The 18180-nt window shown below is 36.1% G+C and overlaps 2 protein-coding genes and 1 long non-coding RNA gene across 3 annotated transcripts in view; all 3 read left to right on the top strand.

Annotated features, from left to right (window-relative positions):
- Positions 1-8288, top strand: part of ankhb (ANKH inorganic pyrophosphate transport regulator b) — a 17652-nt gene extending 9364 nt beyond the window's left edge. Inside the window, exons 7-12 of the mRNA XM_016445491.1 lie at positions 181-273; positions 1371-1466; positions 3641-3770; positions 5216-5339; positions 5475-5574; positions 6932-8288. Coding sequence (XP_016300977.1) covers positions 181-273; positions 1371-1466; positions 3641-3770; positions 5216-5339; positions 5475-5574; positions 6932-7060 — 672 coding nt within the window. The 3' untranslated portion in view covers positions 7061-8288. The remainder of the gene's footprint in view (positions 1-180; positions 274-1370; positions 1467-3640; positions 3771-5215; positions 5340-5474; positions 5575-6931) is intronic.
- Positions 8289-11846: 3558 nt separating this feature from the next.
- mycb (MYC proto-oncogene, bHLH transcription factor b) lies at positions 11847-14415 on the top strand. Its single transcript, XM_016445492.1, has 3 exons — positions 11847-12018; positions 12308-12962; positions 13243-14415. The coding sequence occupies exons 2-3, from the start codon at positions 12317-12319 to the stop codon at positions 13767-13769; spliced, it is 1173 nt and encodes a 390-aa protein (XP_016300978.1). The 5' UTR covers positions 11847-12018; positions 12308-12316; the 3' UTR covers positions 13770-14415.
- Positions 14416-15369: 954 nt separating this feature from the next.
- The window catches only part of LOC107657431 (uncharacterized), a 51085-nt gene continuing 48274 nt past the window's right edge, over positions 15370-18180 (top strand). The window contains exon 1 of the long non-coding RNA XR_001630683.1: positions 15370-15523. This is a non-coding gene — a long non-coding RNA (uncharacterized LOC107657431). The remainder of the gene's footprint in view (positions 15524-18180) is intronic.

An 18180-nucleotide genomic window follows, 5' to 3' on the forward strand; every position in this document is an offset into this window, starting at 1 on the left:
CCTACTTTAATATACCCTTAAACTAGGTTTATAACTATAATGACGAAACAAGCTTTATTGTCAGTTTAGTTGTTTGGTGCCTAGATGTCAGAAATATTTTACGTCACTCAGCTCCTCTACAATAGAAACATTCATTATAAACAGATGAAATTGTGGGTGTTTAATGTTATTGTTTTCCAGGCTGTCGCAGTTCTCACAGCAACATATCCAGTGGGTCATATGCCATATGGATGGCTCACTGAACTCAGAGCTGTTTACCCTGCATTTGACAAGGTAAATGTTGTTGTTTTACCTTAAACTAACACTTTTTTAATCCTTAATCATACAGTTCTCTGAATGCTTAATACTAATCATCCTCCACATATATACTTAAGTTAAAATGACAGCTTTCCATCTTCTCCTCCCAGTATCCTGCCTGAAAGATCAGAAAAAGGAGTCAGTGTGGTTTATTTGCTTTTTATTTATACCACGCTGTCTAACTTTGTCTCATACCTTTAAGGGATGACACAATTAGTTTATATCTTCCACCTTTTCTGTGTGCTAATACTGCAGTGCCTATTATCTTGTTCTACTTCATGATAAAGCAATTATTTTTTTGGGGGTAAACAGAGTGGGTTCATGGAGACAGAGCTGCAGCTAGAGTCCCAGAGACTGTAATTAAAAAAGGCGCACAGTAGTGTGCTGTTATTTATGGATGTTTGGCCTGAGAAAAAGGATCAGCAGGATCCACAATTAGGAAGTCCTCAGGAAGTGAGGGGACATTCTCTGGCCACAGGTGTCTGGCCAACTGTAGTTAATAATTTTGTGGATGAAGATGATATATATTACCGTTCAAAAGTTTGGGGTCTGTAATATATTTTTAATGCTTTAGAAAGAAGTGTCTTATACTCACCAAGGCTGCATTTATTTGATCAAAAATATAGTAAAACCTGTAACATTGTGAAATGTTATTATTATTTAAAATAGCTTTTCTTTTCTATTTTAATATGTTTTAAAATGTAATTTATTCCTGTGATGGTAAAGTCGAATTTTAAGCCCCCGTTACTCCAGTCTTCAGTGTCACATGATCCTCAGAAATCATTGTAATATGCTGATTTGGTGCTCAAGAAAGATTTCTTATTATTATCAATGTTGAAAACAGTTGTGCTGCATTTATTCAGGATTCTTTGATGAACAACATTTATTTAAAATAGATTTTTTTTGTAACATGAATGTTTTTACTGTCACTTTTGATTAATTTAATGCATTTATTGCTTTCTTTAAAAACATTTTTTGATGATATGCAGATTCTAAATGCTCAAAACTTATCCTGAAGAAGAAATGAACTACTTTCTTGACATCTGCTCTTTGTGTTTGTTCTTATTTTCCAGAATAACCCAAGCAACAAGTTGGCCAACAGTGGTACAGTTGTGACAAAGTCCGACATCAAGCGCTTCACTTTTGTTTGTTTGGCTCTTTCTATAACGGTAAGTTCATCCACATTCTCCTCTGTCTCCATCTGGCTTCAATAACACTTGTTTCATATTTTTGGTAACAGCGGTTACTGAAGTTCAGCGAGTTCAGAGGTGCTGTAGGAGTTTATTGTGACCGTGGGCCGTGGTCATATTCTTTGTTTAGCCAATCAGGAGGAGGAGGTTTCTATCTACATTAACATTTACATTTATTCATTTGGCAGATGCTTTTCTCCAAAGCAACTTACAGTTGAGGAATATAACAGGTGATTTAAGTCGTAGCAGCCCATATATGAAAAGCAGGAAGATGAAAGCGTGGTAGATAGAGCTTGCTGTACTACTTTTGGTTTGAAACTTAATTTGTGACCATTAGCAACATATGTTCCATTAGGGATGTAACGATTACCGGTTTGACGATAAATCATGATAAAATTCCCGACGGTTAGTATTACCGTTTCATATTTTAATTATCATTAAAACCGTATTAGATTACCGCGATTTGAACACCTCACGATAAATAAATACTGTCCAGCATAAAGCACAGTTTTAAGGAAAAGTCTCATGTGCGCACAGCACGCAGAGTAGTTTCGTTTTGAGTGAAAACAGGGCGGAAAAGCAGGGAGGTTTTAAAAGAGTGCTAAGGGAATTATACAAATTAATATATTAATGAATTTATGATATGAATGTACCTCTGAAGGTTCTGACTGTCTTCAGAAACGATTCGATGGCATTTTGTTTTCATCTTCGCTCCATGTAATACCTAAAGGAAGTGTTCTTAATTGCAATACTGCTTTGTCCACGGAGGTTACGGGAAACAGCTCTAATTCAGCTTTTCCATAAGTGCCACCTGCTGTCAGCGAGTGGATTTACAGCACTCCAAAGAGAAAGGAAAACTTGAAATCGCATCATATGACCCCTTTAAACTTGGTGAAGTGATTTATGTGTTGGTACTTTTTGAACATCTCCAGCACATTTTAACAATACCGTGATAATACTGATAACCGTGATAATTTTGGTCACTATTCTCATGATAAGAAATTTTCATACCGTTACATCCCTATGTTCCATACATTATGAATATGGGTAGTATGAGTGCTGTTGCTTAAGTCCCACTTACAACTTCTTCCTTAGGTCTACATGTATAGTATTTAAACCCACACTAGCTTAATCTGTACACATTATATTACCTTATAATTCAGTTTTTAATTTTTCCATTTGTCCCCTGAATTTAAAATGCAATAAACAAAAATCCAAAGGCTCTTATTCAGCTTCTAAACACGTTGTTGTAAAGCCGTAAGGAGCGCATTAGGATAGTGTGTCTTGTTATTGTGAGTGCTTTTAGAGTCAGGCTAAATGATTAATCGATGCGCTCTGCCTCGGTAACAGGGTCAGACCTTCCCTTCCTGACCTAGATTAAAGCCTTCATGGTATTACAATACAGCTATCATTTTTATGCCATAATTTCACCTCTCTGTCAGCGATATGGAGGAAGAATTATGATTGTATGAGTCCGTGTCACTCATATAACAAGGCTTCTGTTTACTCTCTTATGTAAACACTATAGTTTTGCCCAAATGTTCTCCTCTTCAATAAAATGTTGCATGAATGCACTGCTACGGATGAATACTGTGGTTTCTTTGCTTTTTAATTAATCACTCAAAGGCATCGAGATTCTGTTAACATTTTGCTTTGTAAAAGCTGGAAACCCTTAGGACTTTATTGTAAATTATGTATCATTGATGGTTGGTTTGTGTTATTGATGTTAAGAGGTTGCAGCAAGTGTTGAGTTCTTGTGCTAACATGTCTGGTCATGCGTATCTGTGTGCACACTTCCCATTCCAGTGCTGTTAGCCATATTTCAAAGGCGTTTCTCCACTCAGTCACTGTAGATATAAACAGTTATGAGTGTAAATGATAGTGTTTTGATAGCTCTGTGAACAGGGTGAGTATAATATGCTTGCTTGCATGTGATCTGAATCTAAAATCAACATGTATACTATGATATTATATTCCACTAGTTAACCAGGAAAACCAAAGTGCCATTTCACAGAAATAACCAGAATAGCCTATTTTTTGTTTACCCTGTTTCTTGTTAACTGCATTATATTTTACTATGATTTATTGTACTTTACTTTACTTTTACTTTGTTTGGATAGCTCCATTCAGGTAGTGTGTCTTTCTCTGTGCAGCTCTGTTTTGTGGTGTTCTGGGCACCACACATTTCTGAGAGGATCCTGGTGGACATCATTGGTGTAGATCATGCCTTTGCTGAGCTGTGTGTCACCCCATTACGAATTTTCTCCTTCTTTCCCATTCCAGGTATTGCACTTTAAGTCAATTTACATAAAAACAAACATTCTTTATTATTTTTTTTTGGGGGGGGCGTCATATGTACTGTATGCTTATTTTAGCATCCAGTAGAAAGTACATAGAAAGTACAGTTTTAACAAATAATATTACACTCTTAATGGAATCAGAAAAGCATAATCAAAATAGCAAAAATATTTAATAAAGTCGTAAGACACAGGACATACACTGTTGTTTAAAAAGTTTGGGGTTGGTTTTTGTTCACCAAGGCTGTATTTATTTTTACAGTAATAAAATACAGTCATTTTTATTTAAAATAAATGTTTTCTATTTTAATATCTTAAAATGTAATTTATTCCTGTGATGGCAAAGCTGAGCTTTCAGAATCCATTGCTCCAGTCTTCAGTGTCACATAATCTTTCAGAAATCATTATAATATGCTGATTTGCTGCTCAAGAGTCATTTCTTCTTATTATTAATGTTGAAAATGTTGTGCTGATTAATATTCGAAACTGTGATTTTCTTTTCTTTTTCTTTGAAAATTCCCAAAACAGCCATTTTTTAAATAGAAACATTTACATTTTAGTCATTTAGCAGATGCTTTTATCCAAAGGGACTTACAAATGAGGACAAAGGAAGCAATCAAAATCAACAAAAGAGCGATGATATGCAAGTGCTATAACAAGTCCCAGTTAGCCCAACGCAATACACATGGCAAGGTTTTTTTTTTTTATTATATAATAAATAAAAAGAAAACCGACAGAATAGAAAAAGAATAGAGCAAGCTAGTGTTAGAGGCCTCTTTTTTTGCTTTTTGTTAATTGTATATTAAATAAAAAGAAAACAAATAGAATACGATAAAAGAACAGAGATTATTTATTTTATTTTTTTTAAGAAAACAAGCAGTTAGTAAATGAATAGAGTGCAAGTCTAATATTCATTCTAAATTCATTTTAAATGTCTACTGTCACTTTTGATCAAATTAATGTGTCCTTGCTGAATAAAAGTGTCAATTTCTTTAAGAAAAAAATCCTGCTGACCCCAAACTTTGAACAGTAGTCTATATTGAACTTTGTGAATGTCCCATGTTCAAATTCTGTGGAAATCTGCGGACCTTTCTGCAAAGTTCTGTAGCTGCACATTCTCAAAAACGCATGATTCAAGGTCTGATGTGCAGTGCATTATCAAATGGACAGATGGTCTTAGGAGGACCGGTTGCTCTTTGAAAATGCCTTTTGAAAAGTCAAAGGTCAAGAGTGGTAATGCTTCAGTTACAATGCCTCAAGGCCTACAGAAACTGAGAGAGAAAGAACCACAATGAAGCTCAAAGTACCATCCAATTTAATTGCACTTCACTTTTATGATATAACAGTACTGATAGCAATGAGTGGCATGTAAAATATGTTTTCACATGATTGCTTGAGACCAGCTTTGCATGCACTGTTTTTTATCCTCAGTGACGATTCGTGCTCACCTGACTGGTTGGCTCATGACCCTGAAGAAGACCTTTGTCCTGGCGCCCAGCTCTGTCCTCCGCATCATTGTCCTCATTACCAGTCTTATAGTGCTGCCTTACATGGGGTAAGTTTGTTGTGTTTGACTGTACTCAAATGTTGAAGCATAGAGGTCACTAGTCGTTGTACTTCAGTGCATCAAATCGTAGAATACAATCTGTTACACTGTATTTGAAAGCTTTCTGCACTTCAATTTGTGCAGGGTACACGGAGCCACACTTGGTGTTGGATCCCTGCTGGCTGGTTTCCTTGGGGAGTCTACTATGGTTGCAATCGCAGCATGCTATGTCTACCGAAAACAGGTACGATAACACGGGAGCCTGTAGGTTTTTTCTTATGATAAAACTGCTTTCTGTTTGATGTGAATACACCAAAAGGGCATTAACAATATAATCAAGCACCTTTTAACAATACATCATTGTAATGCTGTGGCAAGTGGCAACTCCACAGACATTAATCTACAAACATGTTCATTTCAATAGTATATTGTATATTTTAAGCATAACCACATACAGGAGAGTGAGGGTAGTTATTTCAATAACTATAAGGTCTTGAGTCAAAAGTCCAGTTACATAAATGTGCTTTCTCTATCAGTGGTTTTGTATGCCGGTTTCAAAGTTCAATATTTCAGTCTTCCAAACTAAACTTTTTTTAAACACAATAAACAACACTGACATATAAGGCAAGGGTCAACTATATTATGAAGGTAGATTTTATTAACCTAAATGTTGAACTGTGTTCTTAGAACAAAGTTTTTTTACCCCATATATTTCAGTTTGAGATAAATTTGTCTTATTTATATGAGGGCAGATTGTCATATATTTTAATTGCTGTAATTTTATGCAATTCATTAAATAGTGTAGCTGTCTGTCTGTTAAAGCAATGGTTTTTATACACTACTGTTCAAAAATTTGGGGTTAGTATGATTTTTTTTAAAGAAATTGATTCATTTATTCAGCAAAGATTCATTAATTTGATAATACATGACAGTAAGGACATTGATGATGTTACAAAAGATTTATATTTCAAGAAATGCTGTTCTTTTGAAGATTCTATTCATGAAAGAATCCTGAAAAAATGTTTCACATTTTACAGTTTTCAGCATTGATAATAAGAAATGTTTCTTGAGCACCAATTTAGCATGTGAACACTAAATATTTTGCCATCACATGAATACATTGCATTTTAAAATATATTAAAATAGAAACCAGTTATTTTAAGTTGAAATAATATTTTACAATCTTACTGTATTTTTGATCAAATAAATGCAGCCCTGGTAAACATAAGAGAAAAAGTTTAAATAAATAAATATTTGTAAACTTTTAAACAGCAGTGCACGTTACACTTTACATTTTAGTTATTTCATGAAATTTAACTGAAATCCCATTAAATTATATGATTTCACAACTCCATATAGTGACAACACGCCCCACTTTTGATTTTTAAATTCTATTTTAATTTTACAAGCTCCACCACACATATTTCATTGAAAAACCTTTGCAAATCATTCTTACTTCAACTATTCCACTTCAGTATAACAAATTATGTAATAATGGCTTTTATGAATGATTTAACCAATATTTGTTTGGTTTGTGTTTCATAAATGAAGCCCAGTGCATTGGGGAAAGATGATTAGCATTTTTCTTTCTACCCACACAGAAGAAAAAGAAAGACTCTGATGAAGACATGACCATCGACGGGGAGGACTCTGCCCCCATGAACGAGGTCAGGGCCGGGGGCCGCATGGACGACATCGTGGAGTTGAGAGAAGAGGATGAGGAAGACTGAGCAGTGGATTCTAGGCTGAGCGGGATGCGTTGTGGGAATCAGGGCCTTCTTGCTTTCTCGGGCAGTGTTCTTATTGCTTACTGTCCCCTGCTGCCGCCTTTCCCTCCTGCCGAAGCGAGAGCCCAGCTCACCTTTTCAGTGTGTGCACAGTTCAAATAAACACAGACTACAGTCATCTGCTGCAGCATATCTATGTTACAGTACACACGCTGACATACAAATGCGTACATGCATCTTCCAGCTGCCATCGGGAGATTTTATTTTCTGATGCAGGACAGTGAAGATCTTGTTCTGTACCAAAGCAATGTTGTGCATTAACTGCTATTTTTTCTGTATGCTGATCTTTAATGTGCTGCCGTCCTACACGTTTTGAATCTTCAAAGGAAAGACTACACTAAATGCAGTTACATCATCCGCTTGGAATGTATTTTCTGTCTCCTCTTCTTCTTTTTTACTTCTAATATTTAACAGACAGGACAGACTTGATAAGATTTTTGAGGTCCAGAGGCGGTGACCTGTGTTACTGCACAGTTTCAACATGTTTTTTTCTTTCTTTTTTGGCTTTTATCATTACAAGAAATGTCAACAGAGGATATAAATATATATATATATTACAGATTTTTATTGGAATTGAGAATGAATTTGATGGACATCTTAGAAAACAACAGTTTCAGAGTGACAAATGATTGAAGTTTATGGGTCATCTAGAGAGGACCTATTTTTTAAAATATAAATACCATATGTTGCAGGTGTATAAAATATGATTCATTTTGTATGGGTGATGTTGTGAACTCTGTATATTGTAGGAAAAGAAAGAATTGGACTAAGTGTTTTCATAATTACGTCTATTGAAGTATTTTTTGTTTTATCTTAATTTATTTTGGGCATTAATTTTGTATCTCAGGATGTTCGTGATGGAAAATATTAAAGTAATATAAAGTCTGAATAATGATCCCTCCCTAATGAGGAGTTTTTCAAGTTTCTCCATGGGACAAAGATACACACAGCTTCTAAGGATGTTTTAAGCCGGCGTTTGTTTCATTTCGATTATAGTGAAGTCTGGTTGAGCTTGTTCTGTATTTGAGATTTCCTGCACAATGCAAAGTCATGATAGAAACATTTATTACAGTTTCAGAAGTCTTCAGTCCTCTCATTAAACAGTGAAAATGTGGTTTAAAGTGGTCTGTGTTGAGGTTCTTGTGTTCTGTCTACTATTAAAAAGAAGGTAAGAGTGTGTTTGTCTCTTTTACTGCAGTTGGTGAGAAGTCTGCAACACAGAAAACGGAGAATTATCCTCTAGATGTCACATATATGGAGTCTGACTAATAGGGAACTAAATTATGTTCAAATTTACCACTTGTGCAATGTAATTAAAATGAGAGCGAATACATTGATTTCATAGCGTGCAACTTTGACACTGTCATGACACCTGAACACAGAGACCCTGGACAATTGCCTTGTCCAAATACCCACACTTGCGGTCTTTGCACTTGACCACTTGACTACTTATATGACGTATTTCCTGTATTTGGCCCAAGTGTTCAAGTGAGGATGAAGACCACAAGTGTGTGTCGAACTTTTCATTACCTGATGGGACACACTTGTAGTGCTGTAAAAATGCAAGTGTTTACATAGCTTTATTTTAATTTTAATTTTAAATACTTTGCATTTTAAAATCAACTTCTAAATGTCTGTTCAGTAGTCCCTATAACATGACCATTTTAATTTGTGGTGCTTCTAATTAAGCGATAAAAAATTGGGGGTAAAAAATTGAATAGTTACAAAAAATAGAAAAATAGATAAAAAATAGAATAGTTACAATATTCTACTTAATATCTTGATTAAAACCCCGTAAGACTGGGAATGTTTCTTCTGGTAGCATCTTACCATAATGTTAAATTCATTTACAGTAATTAATGCATTGCGTGTCATAGACTAACAATTTTTCAGCATTTAATATATACATATAATAATACTTAATTTAACATTAGTAAACTTAATATGAAAAAAAAAAACATGATTTATTAGTTAACATTTAATAGATTTCTTAGATTTTTTGCTGTTATAATAATAAAAATAAGAATACAATGTTAATTATAATTTCATAATACCTAAAGCATTAAAGAGAGAGTTCACTCAAAAATGAAAACATCATAAGTTACTAATCCTTATGTCATTCCAAACCTATATGACGTTCTTTCTTTCTGTGAAACATGAAAGAAGAAATTTTGGAGAAGTGTTTTTGTTGATAAAATGAAAGTCAAAAGGGTCCAGTGTTATTTTGGACCCCACTGACTTTCATTGTATGGTCATAAAAAGTTAAAATATTCTACTTAAAATATATTATTTTGTTTTACAGAAGAATGACATGACTGTCGGATTAGAATGACATGAGGGTGAGTAAACAATGACAGTTTTCATGTTTGCCTGAACCAACTTTGGTGTTTGATTCAACATTTCAACAATTCATTTCCCTTAATCAAACATCCCCCTACTGCACATATGACTATTTGAGAATTGAGATATATTTTAACATGTTACCTGGCAGACATTGACAAAAATCTGATGTGTGAATGTCATGAGATTAAAGAGAAATGTTTGGCCTCCATCCACGATAAAGTGCAGACGGTCCAACGCTATGTATGGTACAGTGCAATCCCATGGGGTCAGGCTTTCCCTTGCGCACATTTGACTCTGAGACAAAAACCTTGAATAGTAACCCCAAAGTAAAAGCCCTCCCCTCCCCACTTCCCTCACACCCAGGATCCTCTCTCATGACTAAACATGGGCCCTTGGCATTCTGCAAATTAAGGGAAGACGGGTCGAGTTGAAAGTCTGGTAGTAAAGCAGACCTGTCGATTCTCAGAAGGATAGTGTGAGAGGGTGGTGCCTTATGAATCTGTGCTAAGCCATATATCACACGTCACTATGCCATGTTGAGCATGTCTTGAAAAGTATCAAGACGCACACATAGAATAGCCTCACTACTCACTCATCCAATTTTTTAAAGCTCTATGATCTGTGGAACACAAAAAAATTATTTATAGCATAAAGTAAGTGAATAAAAGTGAATGGTAACCACAACTGTCAAGGCACAATGTTCTGTGAACAAAACAAAACAAAACAAAACAATTATAATAAAATAAAATGAAATAAAAATATCAATATGGCTTTTTTTTTTTTTTTTTTTTTTTTTTTTTTTTATTTTTTTTTTGGTGGTTTTTTTTTTTTTTTTTTTTTTTTTAAATGGTAAACCGTGCAGATTTATTTTCACAGGCTTCTTCATTCGTATCTACCAAGGGTTTTGAGTTTGTCGGCCACTGGAGAATCCTAAAAAAGAATGTGTAAATGCAGGTTTTAAAAAAACATTTTTTTTTACCAAAATCACCAAATCAGCATACTGGAATGATTTGTGAAGGATCACGTGACTGAAGACTGGAGAAATAACTGCTGAAAATTCAGCTTTGCCATCACAGGAACAAATGACCTTTTAGCATTTTCAAATATTAAAATAGAAACCAGTTTTTATTGTAATAATATTTCACAATGTTAGCTACTTTTTTTTTTTTTTTAAATACATTCAGCCTTAGTAAGCATAAGAGACCTCTATCGATATCAAAAAATCTTACAGACTCCAAGCTTTGAAAATATTATTTTATTGTGCCTATAAAATAATAAATATTTTATTGATTAAGACAATTAAGTATTATTATGGATTATACAATTAAATCAATATACTATAGGCCTACATGTATTCAACAATTCTAAGTCCTAAAAAGATTAGAATTAGGTCCCAAGACACAAATAAACACCAGTTTAAAATCCTCTTAAAATGGTTTAAGTATTTGAATCCTGCTTAATATAACACTCAATTGAAAAGCTCAATTACTGCAGATAAACTCAATATTTGTCTCAGACAGATAATAATTAATATCACTCAATTGAGTTAAATCCTATGATACTTATTACAGATAGCCACCAGAGGGAAGCACTAACCCCTTCTGAGAGAATCGAGAACGTTTGCTCCTTCATCCATCAGTTCAAGATCAAACACTATATCAGACTTATTTTGACAATCGGTAATAAAACTGACTCTAATCTTGATTTATTTATAATATTGGTTATGATGATGATTACAACATAGCCTAAGTAGTAGGCAAAATTACAGCATTACTGTAATGCAGATATCGACAGTAACTGCATTAATTAACAATAAACAGTTCAATAAATATTTCAATTCTCATTCTCAAAAATAATCGTCAGAGTGCTTAATGTAATTATCAGAAATAATTATTTAGGATAATTAGGATGTCTGTGGATTTATTTGATGGAACAGTTACATTTTTGTGATATAAAATCATATAAAATCACCCCTTCTGACACCCAGCACAAACCGCTGTGAGAGGAACTAGTAAACTGTGTCAATAAGAGGCGTTGGGTTCTGGTGTAGCCTACTACACTAAGTAGATTCTCGAAATAATCCTCATGCACAACTCAATGTGCAATGTTTTCATTAAAGCTCCGCCCCGGAAAACCTCCGCGATGACAAGTAGTACACAATGTGTAACTCGTTTCCATTAAATAAGGTCACATCTTAAGGATCTTTTTTCATTGCTACATACATTGTCATTCGGTTATGTGTTAATAGAACAACTAACAAGAAACGAACGAGTGCGTGTTCTGTTCATCTTTTTACGCCCTGCACATTTGGCGGGAACGGCGCATGAATATCTAGAGTAAGGGAAGGGAAAAACAATCCGTAGTATTAAAACCCGCGGGAGCAGCTGTTCGAAATCTTGCAGTAAATGACAAGCAGCCGCTCTGTTGCTGTCGTCGCAGAAGTGCGGAGGTTGAGCGGCGCGACCCACTCCCACATTGGACTTACTTTCACCTGATAGTTCACATACACTGACATCTCACCATATCGTCAGTTTTCATTCAGGTTCACCACAGCTACGGTAAGTCTTTCTGAATTATGATGTATTCTCATTTTGGACGTTTTTATTTGTGTATATATATTTGGCGAACTTTTGGTCTTTAAACCATTTGGACCATAATATCAAGACTACAATCTTAGATATTTTAAGTTTACATAAGTGTTCTGTATTATTTAATACGTGACTCATTCAGTAAGTTGATGAGTTTGTAAGATAATTAACGTTATACTGCACTGAAGTTTACTTAAGATCAATCACTAGTTGTGCAACATTTAAAGGGCGGTTTTTAACCATAATGTATTCTTCACAGGCATTCACCATGCCGCTGAATTCAAGTATGGCGATTAAAAATTACGATTACGACTACGACTCCTACCAGCCCTATTTCTATTTCGACAACGAGGATGAGGCTTTCTATAACCACCAGCACGGACAGCCACCGGCGCCCAGTGAGGATATATGGAAGAAATTTGAACTGCTCCCCACTCCGCCGCTCTCCCCGAGCCGGCGTCCCTCGCTGTCAGACCCCTTCCCCTCCACGGCCGACCAGCTGGAAATGGTGTCGGAGTTTCTCGGGGACGACGTGGTCAACCACAGTTTTATTTGCGAGGCGGACTACTCCCAGTCTTTTCTGAAGTCGATTATCATTCAGGACTGTATGTGGAGTGGTTTCTCCGCCGCGGCTAAACTGGAGAAGGTGGTGTCGGAGAGATTAGCGTCGCTCCAGGCGGCGAGGAAAGAGTCTTCCAGGAGCGACTCTGTGGACGGCTGTCGGTCCAGCCCTAACCTCAGCTACCTTCAGGACATGAGCACCCCTGCCTCACAGTGCATTGACCCATCAGTGGTGTTCCCTTTCCCGCTGACTGACAGCTCAAAGCCGTCTAAACCGTCATCCACACCGATTTCCACAACACTGCCACTGGATACTCCACCAAACAGTGGGAGCAGCAGTGACAGCGATTCCGGTGAGTAACGGTCAGCTTTTTAATGCTGATTAAAAATAAGTTTACTTCACACTCTTAGATAAGTTTCGATTTATAAGTTGTAATTATTGCTGCTTATTGTTTTTGTTTTTTTAAACAATGTAAGAATGTGTGGTGGTTAAAGCGTTAATACTAGATTGTAGCGTCAATTGCGTAAAGGGACGCCCCCGCCCACTGCACGTTATTTTACGCAAAGTTGTCTAGACTAGAATGAATAAGCAGAGCGGCAAATTGACATTTGTTTGCTTTTTAACCCAAACAGATGACGAAGAGGAGGAGGAAATCGACGTTGTCACGGTGGAAAAGAGAAAGTCTGTGAGAAAGCCTGACGCAAACGCAACGCATCAAAGCCCCGTCGTCCTCAAGCGGTGCCACGTTAATATTCACCAACACAATTACGCTGCGCAGCCATCCACGCGGAGCGAGCAGCCTGCGGTCAAGCGGATTAAATTCGAGAGTAACATCCGGGTGTTTAAACAAATTGACCACAACCGTAAATGCACGAGTCCCAGGACGTCGGACTCTGAGGATAACGACAAACGCAGGACTCATAACGTGCTCGAGCGGCAACGGCGGAACGAGCTCAAACTCAGTTTCTTCGCGCTGAGAGACGTGATTCCTGACGTGGCCAACAACGAGAAAGCTGCCAAAGTGGTGATACTCAAGAAGGCGACGGAGTGCATAGCGACCATACAAGAAGATGAACAAAAACTGATCTCACTTAAGGAGCAATTAAGGAGGAAATGTGAACATTTGAAATGGAGACTTGAGCAGCTAAGCAGTTCTTAAATTGCTTGGATTTAATTTATGGACTGACCTTGTTTTAATCATCCTTGTATGGTTCTGTCAAGTCAATACAAGGTCTCGAGGGTGTGGCAAATAGTGAGCAATCTGACATTGATTTATACAATTACACTGCCACAATTTGAACATAATGGAGGTTAGATTTATTTGTATTTAATTTTATTTTTTAGTAATGAAATGGTCTGCGTTTCCATTTACTGTTGGCCTTAACTTAATGTTTTGTTTTTGTAAGTTTTGTACATATTGCACATATGTATTCAAGATGCTGTTGATTTCTGAATCAAAATGCATTTCTCTATAAAACCGTGTTTTTTGGCTAATCCTGTATTGTGGACTCATTACTTTTGCCTATTGCAGTCTCATGATGACTTCAAAGCCTTCAATTAGGTAATCCATTAAGAAGATACAGTCACGCACACATTTGGTGTTTAATGGATTTGGCATATTTTCAGTGTATGTAAGACACTGTTACATAACTTACCTTGGCAATGCAATCATCTGTTTGTAACTTTAGGATGACTAATGCTTGTGTCAGAATTACATTCTCTATTTACAAGCATCAAAGCCAGTGCCTTACATAAAGCTACTTATGCTGAATCACACATCTACATATTGATTTCATGTCACTGACTGTTCATGATCTTGGCTACACTGATTTGAGTAAGTGACGTTTACAGTGGGCTCAGTTTTAGTTAACTGCATGTTCTACAAGAAAATAAAAATGTGTGTCTAATTCTGAGAGTACTTAATGAGAGTAAATGGCATTTAACTTTCTTAGAAGAGCTCTGATGCACCTGCTGCCCAAAAATGTAACCTTCCCTTCAGTGGAGCAGTTTTGAAGACCGCACTGGAACAGGGAATCTCATAAGGAAGCTAGCTTATTTTTTCCTGACCTTCAACTCACAAGTGCCATGTTTGTGAAAAATGGGTATTTAAGGGTTCGGTAGATGGCATACATACTCCTTTTCATACCCAGTTTTAACTTCTTTTTGTCATTTTCTCTGATATCATTTTTTTGTCCTGCTAACTGGATGTCAGAAGATTAACTAAACTACTGGATGGATGAGGACAAAATCACAGAATAAATATGTGCTGTGTGCCTTTTTTGCACACATGCTTAAACCTTATCTGTTCACACTTTTAATACTCTAATGGTCCATGATTTAAAGAAACATTAAAACATGCTCCAGTTTGTCAGGCATCCTCAAATGAACCACTTACCCCTGTGGAGCATAAACATCCAGAGGTAAATACTGTCATGTCATTTGACGGTTTGCCTAATCAGACATGCAAGGGTGTATTCTCATCACACTAATTTACAATACATTATTATTATTACATTCTCTGTGGTAGGTAAGTGTCTTTATGACCAACCTTGGACCCATGTAGATGAAAACTCAAAGAAAGAAGAGCCCTGAATAAGTGACATCTACCACAGACAGCGTCTGGCTTGTCTGAGACAGGCTGTCATTTAGGGTAAAAGATTTAGTGTCAAACACTATGATATTTACAGTCACTGTTTGTGGAGTAGATGAAGTTGTCGCGCGGTGACGTCAAGCCCTGATCTGACAGATGCAAACTAAAGCGCCCCACCGATGCGCGTGCCGCTGAGCACATGGAGGAGAGAGGACGCACACTTAGCAGCCTGGCTAATGTAGCCTGTGGGTCGCAAAATATTGGCAAATGAAGAACATTTCAGATCTGGAAAGTGGACTGACTTGCTTAAAGCGTCCTACATGGTAAGATTCTTATCCATTGTTGCGTTTAAGGTGTATCCAGTAGTTGCGAAACAAAATCTTAGCTTTAGGCTAAACAGTGTGCTCATGTTTTGTGCCACAGGTGCTGCAGGGATTTAATTCCGTTTCATAAGTAATATTAAATATCGATTTGAATGGGGAACTCGAAACACTTTATTGTAAACCGATATTAATTTTTATTATTAACAATTTTATTATTGTACATTCATTTGGGTAATGGACTTTGCACGTTTATGAGCAGTGATTTGTTGTTGTGAATTGTCAGCTTTTCCTCTTGATTTAATGCCACATAATATTGACATTTGCAGTTTTCTATTAACTTATTATGTAGGCATGACATTAATGTGACTGTTATTGATACAGTTTTTATGTTACCTATAGAAAACATTCATTTGAAGACAACTTTAAAGACTGTATAGAGTTTGTCTAACTTAGTTGTCTAGAAATGGTTATAAAAGCTATTACAGTGCACTCTTCTGCTTTTTTTTTTGTAAAAAAACATAATTTGCTAAAAGATTCCAATGTTATCCTGCCAAAAATTGAGGTTTTTCTTTTATGTGCATATTTTGTAAATTAGTTATTTTTGTCAGCAAGCAGATCCATTGATACATTTTTAAGTATGATGCATTAAATGTATTTACCAGAAAAAGGCCACACAAATTAAGGTCAAGTTTGTAGATTTATTCTGTCTTAATTTGAAGGTCTTGTCATTGTCACTATGTAAGCAGTGCCTGTCTTCCCTCAGTACAGTGTGTTGACGGAGTTCATAAAAGATTTTCTAAGGCACTCAGTCTATCATTGGAGTTAGGACTACCCTGTAAGAGATTTATGATCTGGAGGCCGGTGGTGGACGGTCATGAGGAGGTTCCCTCTACCATTATATGATGTCAAATTAAGTTACACCGTCTTCATGATCCTATCAAGCATGGAATCCTGTAGAAAAATGAGTGGGAGAAAGTATAATCCTACATATGCAAATAATACAGTCTCTGTAGGACTGGCGTTCCAAACCTGTATTTGTTTCTTTCTTCTGTGGAACACAAGAAAAAATGTTTTTGTCCATACAGTAAAAGTCAATAGGGTGCTGTGTTGTTTTGAACCCCATTGTCTTTCATTGGGACAAAAGCATTTGAAATATTTTTCAAAGTATCTACTTTTGTGTTCTGCAGAAGAAAGTCATCCAAGGACAAGAGGGTGATGTACAGTAAATGATAGAATTTGTATTTTTGTGTCAGCCTTCCCTTCCAGTTGTCCTGTTGTGTCCCTGAAGGACTGCTGACACTTCCAAACGTGCATCTCATCACTAATGCAGGAGCATTGTGCGGATCTGTAAATTAAAAGGAACATACTTGCCTGTACAAAGCTGTTTCATACCTTCAACATGTCCCTTGAGAGCAGACCTGACTCGATCAGATAGCTTAGATTTCAGTCTGTTACTTTGCAGTTGAACGGTCACTATGATTAAGTGGTCCACGCATGGGCCCCCTTTTCAATGCAACTGAAATTTTCAGTTTAGGATCATCTGTGTTGACCTGAGGTCTGGTGGGTGTGACCATATTTACAGGGAATATGGCACATCACCCTCAAGACAGCCGACATATCATTTGTCTCTCATATAAACTCTATACTGCTGACTTCATTATTCATTGGTCATGAAGCATGGATTCAGATGCACCTGGGGAGATGTAGCAGCTGGTGGAGCATACAGAAATGATTGCTGCAGCAACATGGCTGAATTAGTTTTGATTAGATGAGCGCAAATGTTGAACTGGATGTGCTGGATGGCACTTTGTTGAAGTTAATGATCCAGAAACAGCTGACTGGTTGTTCTCCTATATGGGAACACAAGTTAGTGTTTGGTTAAGGCATCACTTTTCTATCTGATCCCATTATATAGCTTCATTTATGGGTTTTCAGAAGTTGAATGGGCGTTATTGTGATATAGAGGTTTACATAAGCTGAAGCCCAAACCCGGTCTGGAAATGACCAGTATTGAGTATTCCAGACTAAAAAGTATTTAAATATTTTTATTTATTTTTAAATATTTTTATTTATTTATATTAGATGACAAAATACAGAATGATTAAGTAAATATAGTTGCTCAGAAGTGATTTAGTTCCCTTTTGATACTGTCACTCTTGTGACAATCCTGTACTTCTGCCATTACTGTTTTGTACAGTAATAATTTTTGCCAAACCATAGCCAGAAATATTGCTGTGAAATATTTACTTATTGGATATTTTAGTGAATAATTTCATTTAGAATGCCATTTATTACAACAGAATAGTTATGAATATGTATTTTTAACTACAAGTAACAGTTTCGGGTTCATTTAGATTCAGACATAAACAAGAATTGATTCACAATTCAGGGAGGGTGTTCAGTAAAAGCTATAAATGACTCAAGTCTTTTCTGACTCACTAAAAAGAACCATTTCACTTGCAGCATGGAAGCCTGTATGGTCAAATATCAATACCAAACCCGAAACAGGGTATGTGCAAAAACAGTATCAACCCTCTACAGACACCTTGGCAATTGAATCGCCATTGGCTAGTACATTTTTTTTGTTTACTCGCCAGACTGAAATACTATATATATATATATATATATATATATATATATATATATATAACCATGAA

Source organism: Sinocyclocheilus anshuiensis, unplaced genomic scaffold (assembly GCF_001515605.1).
Source record: "Sinocyclocheilus anshuiensis isolate Anshui unplaced genomic scaffold, SAMN03320099.WGS_v1.1 scaffold155, whole genome shotgun sequence".
Lineage (NCBI taxonomy): Eukaryota > Metazoa > Chordata > Actinopteri > Cypriniformes > Cyprinidae > Sinocyclocheilus > Sinocyclocheilus anshuiensis.